This window comes from Dasypus novemcinctus, chromosome 11 (genome assembly GCF_030445035.2).
Source record: "Dasypus novemcinctus isolate mDasNov1 chromosome 11, mDasNov1.1.hap2, whole genome shotgun sequence".
NCBI lineage: Eukaryota > Metazoa > Chordata > Mammalia > Cingulata > Dasypodidae > Dasypus > Dasypus novemcinctus.
This window is the reverse complement of record NC_080683.1, coordinates 10,230,538-10,236,537: the sequence shown is the minus strand read 5'-3', so window position 1 is coordinate 10,236,537 and position 6,000 is coordinate 10,230,538. Positions and strand designations below refer to the sequence as shown.

The 6,000-nt window shown below is 51.9% G+C and overlaps 1 protein-coding gene across 2 annotated transcripts in view; it reads right to left on the bottom strand.

The window, feature by feature from the left end:
• Window positions 1–1,432: 1,432 nt before the first annotated feature.
• ZFAND3 (zinc finger AN1-type containing 3) overlaps window positions 1,433–6,000 on the bottom strand; it is a 391,008-nt gene continuing 386,440 nt past the window's right edge. For both annotated transcript variants that reach the window (XM_058306672.2, XM_058306673.2), the window contains one exon: window positions 1,433–1,825. In XM_058306672.2, the coding sequence (XP_058162655.1) occupies window positions 1,671–1,825 (155 nt within the window). In that variant the 3' untranslated portion in view covers window positions 1,433–1,670. The remainder of the gene's footprint in view (window positions 1,826–6,000) is intronic.

Genomic DNA, 6,000 nt, shown 5'->3' with positions numbered 1-6,000 from the left:
GGGTCCTGAAGCAAGAATTAAGGCTGGAGATCTGCAGCGGATTCCACTGGGGGGGGGGGGGGAGAAGGAGGTTGGGAAGAGCATGATTTCCTATTTCTGCATTTCAGATCAAAAAATGTTTGTAGTTGCAGGTGTTCAGTTGTTGATTTGCAGAGAGAGTTGAATGTTGTTTTATAAAAAGGAAAGTTGCTGAGTTAAGTAATTCCAGTAGCCGAGGTGTGGGCAGATCCAAACAGCCTCTGCATGAGCCTCCTACCCTCACCTACCTGGATCAGGCGGGGGCTGGGGTGGTGGGACCGCTCACCCCGCTCAGGCTTTCAAGGTCAAGGGAATCCTAACCGGACTGCCGAGGATTTCCTACCAGGGGAGACCGGCCCCTCCCCGCCTTCCCTACTGGCCTGGACTGCTCCGGCTCCTCCTCGGGCCGGGCCGGCCTCCCACACACAGAAGCGCAGGCTGAGAAATGCACCCCCGCCAGCCAGGCAAACTCCACTCTGGGAGCTGGAGATGGCCACAAGCCACTGTTCTAAACAGACCCAAACCCACTGTCCCCACAGAACACAGTCTTCCCCCACCAAACCTGCTCTGTGACAGATGTGGATGGGCTGTCCTTAGACTAGGGGCTGCACAGACATGTGAGGCGGGGGCCATGGCATCGTCCTCGTGGCCCCCGGGAGAGGCTGAGCAGGCTCCAGCTGGAAGGGGCAGAGTCTGCAGCAGCAGCTTCCGCTGTTGCTCCCCAGCACTTCGGATTCCTGTGGGCTATGAAACGTCTTGTTTAAAAAACTCCCAATATAGAAATCCAGCTGCCGGAGGCCAGGGTGTAGGCCCCAGCTGCAGCCGCTGTGCTGCAATTAGCCTTATTTGATCAAATGCCAGCTCCCGGCACTTGGAAAATGGCAAACCAGAGCCAGCAGGATCAGGGTGCACTCCTGGTTGCTTCTCATGACCACGGATCCCATGTAGAAAAGGTGGGTCTCGTTCACGGACTAGTCTTGAGTGGAGCTACTTTTCAAAGTGAGGTTATTGTTTCTCTTCTCGCGAGATGAGAGAGGTTTTTCATAGCAAGTCAGGTAAAAAATTTTTCCTAAGAATCTTCCCTCCCACCCACCCCAGCTCTGCAGGAGAACGAGGCCACCACCCCCGCCCAGCCCCGTGGCCAATCTCGACAGTCTCCTGCGGCCAAGGCACACGTGGCCATCAGGTATCCTGGCTACTGGGACTGAGGAGAAGTGAAGAGGTGAAAGGCTGAACATTAAACAGAGCTTCTGGCAAAGCCACCTGCGTCGTGGGAACTAACACCAGCTTCCACTCCTCCATTAACTCAGAGTCTCCATGTGGAACACTTTCCGCTTAAGGCTTTTTATAAGTTTGACTCCAGCAGTGACAGGTATGTGTTGTTTTAAATCCACTAGCCATGCTCAAAAAAAAATATTCTTCATGTTTTAATTTTATACAATGGCTAGCAGGCACCTTAGTTAACCAGCCAGAAATCAATTTCAACCACCATCAACCCCTAAACTACAGTACCAGGATGGCTGGCTAAAGAAAGGAAACGACTGGCTGTAGTCTGACGCGTGCCCAGTACAAGGTGTCTGGCTGACTTTGTCCTAAATAAGGCTAACATTAGTGAACTAAGAACAGCGTCATGTGGCGGCCGCGCCTGGCCTTCAAGAGCACCCCTCCCCAATGCGCTGGCAGGAGCGCCCCACTTTCCGGTCCAGTTTCACCATTTTCATGATGGCTTCCTCTCGGCCACGGCCCATGTGATCAAACGTACAGTCATGCTGCTCAGGGAGGCGATGGAGCATACAGAACACGTAGCCTGTGGCAGTGGGAAGAAGCAGAGGAGAAAGACTGTTAGGGTGGCCTCCAAATCCCCAAAGCCTGCTCTCGCTCTTTCCAAAGAGTGGAGAACGGTCACAGCATGAGCTCCTGCTGCTGGAAAGAGCTTGTTACAACACCCCTCCCTGCTCACTCCACACTCCACAGTCCCTCCTCACCCCAGGAGCCTGACATCCTCGGAAGAGGGTCTGATCCCTGCTCAGAGGCATTCAGTGCTACTCCTTGCTGGACCCCTGAAGCTCCAAGCTGACTGCAGACACCCCTTCCTTCAGAAATGAATGGGCTTTGAGCCCCTTCTCCCACAGCCACCATGCAGGTGGGGAGAGCAGAACTGCCAGCTCAGCCCCTTCCCTGGCTCAGGCAAACTGTCATATCCACCGCAGGGAACACCATTTCTAGGAGGCAGGGGAGAAATGATTACGGCTTCAATTACATCCTACCTCCTGTATAGCCAGAACAACCCACAAGTAAGTGGAGGCTCTCAAAGGAAAATGGATTATCTGAAGTGCTGGAAAGGGGTATTACATGTAAATACTGGGACTAACAGACACTAAGCTCTAATCATTATCTCAAAGGAGCCTTTTGTCTCTAACTCCACCTGGTAGTGGGAGGCTGAGGTCCCCAAACTCGGGCCTGGTCCTCCCAGAAGTGGAGGAGGCTACGGTTTGGTCCTTCCTTGTTGGAGCAGAGAAGTCTAAGGGAAACACTGATCTGGCAAAGATAAAAAAAGGGGACTGGTGAGGCTGGCAGGACAAGAGAGTAAAGTGAGGCCTACTGAGCAGGGCGATGGTACAGATGAAGAACCGTGGGGTAGGAAACAGTGAGGGCAGAGACCCCCAGGGTGTCAGGAGGATGCCCAGCGGCCAAGAGGGAACACAGGCTGCATCAGGACGCAGCGCCTTCTGCCCCCACTTCTGGGTCCCTTGCTAGGCCTGCGACGGGTGTGTCCCTTAAGTCTGCTGGGGCTGTCCGGCCCTCCCTCCTTTCAGCAGGACAGCTGGCCAGGCTGCCTGGCTCCTAGCTTCCTCTTCATCCATCATTTGTATCTGGCCACATCTCTAGGCCCACAAGATCAAGGCTCTAGATTAATCTAAAACCTTTCCTCAGGAGGATTCAAGAGCAGGTGTCCCCACAGCAGCTCTGCCAAGTCAATGCTGTCCTCACTCACTCTAAGCAAAGAGCCTCAGAGACGTTTCTTTCAAGTCCAGATCCAGAAAACCAGAGTGAACAGGCTGTCACCCTTGCAAGCTGTGATTCATACATTCCAACACCCTCAATTTCTTTTCTTTCAGTGCAGTGGATGAGAGGTGGAAGTTGTGATTTTGGAAGAGCAGCAATTGAAGCAAGGACCAAGTGGCAAAATGGAAACGGTTCCAATAGCCTTAACTTTTAAGATTAATTTAAGATTCAGTTGCCTTAACTTTTAAGGTTAACTTCACCCAGAAACTACATTATAGAGCATGGGGTTTGGGGGGGTGGGCAGGGCAAAGCTCCACACTTAGAGAGTTCCAGTCCTGATACCGGAGGACAAGTACACACAGCGTGGGGGTGGGGGGTGGGGCGCGCCTGACTAACCAGGCCAAACCTAGAGCATCCATTTTGTAGGAAAACACATTAATTGCTTCTCAGGGATAGCAGGCCAATATGCTTGACTCTCAACTGGGTTTGGGTTTAAGGAAGGGAACACATGAAATTTTTGTCTCCAGAGAAGCTGAGCTCCCATTTGGTCCAAAAGCAAAGTTAAGATTAATGAGTTCATGTGTTACATTTACTGGTAAGTTCATTACTTGATAATATTAGATACCAGTTGTCTTTTTCCTAAAAGATTTTGCAGTGGAAGCATGGATAGCCTCAATACGCGTCCTCCACCTAACAAGCAAAATTATCTCACGTGGCGGGGAAGAGCCCGCTTGCTGGGGGGGGGGGGGGGGGCACACCAGCAGCATGGCATCAAGATTTGGGAAGTGGATTTGGCTCAACGGATAGAGCGTCCTCCTACCACATGGGAGGTCCAGGGTTCAAACCCCGGGCCTCCTGACCTGTGTGGTGAGCTGGCCCATGCGCAGTGCTGATGCGCACAAGGAGTGCCATACCACACAGGGGTGTCCCCCGCGTAGGGGAGCCCCATGCACAAGGAGTGCGCCCCATCAGAAGAGCCGCCCAGCGCAAAAAAAAGTGCTGCCTGCCCAGGAATGGCACCGCCCACACGGAGAGCTGACACAGCAAAAAAAAGACAGATTCCCGGTGCCACTGACAAGAATATAAGCAGACACAGAAGAACACACAGCGAATGGACACAGACAGCAGACAACTGGGGGGTGGGGTGAGGTGGGGAAGGGGAGAGAAAAAACTAAAAAAAAAGGAGATTTGTCTGTAGTCATTTTTGCCACCAACTCCTAATATATTTCTGTATCTTCAGAGTCTATAATAAGGGGCAGAGGACTCTGCTGCCCCTTCCCTTCGTTTCTTCAAGATACTGGGATGACTCAAGAGAGAAGGTCCCAGGGGTTCTTCTTCTGATGTCAGGGGCTGGCTGAATAAACGCCAGTGGATGACCACTGGGACTAGCAGGGCTCCCGGCTCAGCTTACCACCTCATCAGTCGAAGGCAGACTGGGATGGTGGCAATGGCCCCAGGCTTGTCCTCACTTCACCCCTTCCCCGACTTTCCTCAGCCTGCCTTCCATCAGCCAGGGGGTGGCCAACTCAATGGCTATGAGCGCCCCCAATCTGTACCAGAAAGGAAGCACAGAGCGGCAACCTCGGCAACTCGCCAATATCCAGGTCACCACCCCAAAGATTCTCCAGCCAGCCCCAAACGCCTTTTCTTCCTCTACCCAAGTTCTACACACCTCTGTTAGCACACCTTGACACGTGCCTTTGACTTTTGAAAGGTGAAACTGGTAAACAACAGCTAGATTTCTGGAGCTGCACTGGTAACAATTAGGATATACAGTATTGTAATTCACTGGGGAAAAATCTGGAGGGAAATTCCGGAAGGTTAACTTCCCAAGTTGCTGCACAGAAGTTATTAGACGGCATAAATTAAACTCAATTCCCTCTCCTGTCAGAATCACTCACCAAAAGGAAGTTACATGCTGGCACTTGTCCCAGCTGCTGAGTAGGTAGTATTCACTGACACCAGCCAATGGCTTAATGCATTTTGTTGTCATTAGTCAGGAGTGAGGTTGTCCTGGAGACCAGGGATGGTGTGGGGGAGAGGGTGGCAAAGACTGGTGGGTGGATGAGTCTTTATCCTCTTTTCTTGGTACCCACAGATCTGTTTTCAAAAACCCCTGGAAGTATTGTGAACTTTGAATTACTCTGAATTCTGGAGGCCAAAGTGGATATGGAGAAAGATGAGTTCATGCTGCTTGGGAGGATGACTGTTCTTCATCTCAGTGATGCACAAAGGTTTTGTTTGTTTATTAACGAGGGACCAGGGCTTGAACCTGAGACCTCCTACCTGGGAAACAGGCACTCAACCACTGAGCTACCTCTGCTCCCCTAGGAACAAAGTCTTACAGCACAAGGGGATTTATAGTTTCCTTTTGGCTAGGCCAGCCTCAACATTTCCTTCACACCATTCATTAGAAACCAGTTAGGGGGGCTTTCCAGATAGGGCCGAGCAAGGAGTCCAGAAAGGAGGAGCACTCTAAGGACATGACGGTGACTAATGGAGCCACATGTAGCACTGGCTCTAGTATGCATTGCCCAGGGTACCATGCAGTTCTTTTTTTCCCTACTGATTCCAAAAAGTTATTTGAGGGAAACGGACTTTGGCCCAGTGGTTAGGGCGTCCGTCTACCACATGGGAGGTCCGCGGTTCAACCCCCGGGCCTCCTTGACCCGTGTGGAGCGGGCCATGCGCAGCGCTGATGCGCGCAAGGAGTGCCGTGCCACGCAAGGGTGTCCCCCGCGTGGGGGAGCCCCACGCGCAAGGAGTGCGCCCGTGAGGAAAGCCGCCCAGCGTGAAAAGAAAGAGCAGCCTGCCCAGGAATGGCGCCGCCCACACTTCCCGTGCCGCTGACGACAACAGAAGCGGACAAAGAAACAAGACGCAGCAAATAGACACCAAGAACAGACAACCAGGGGAGGGGGGGGAATTAAATAAATAAATAAATCTTTAAAAAAAAAAAAAAAAAAAAAGTTATTT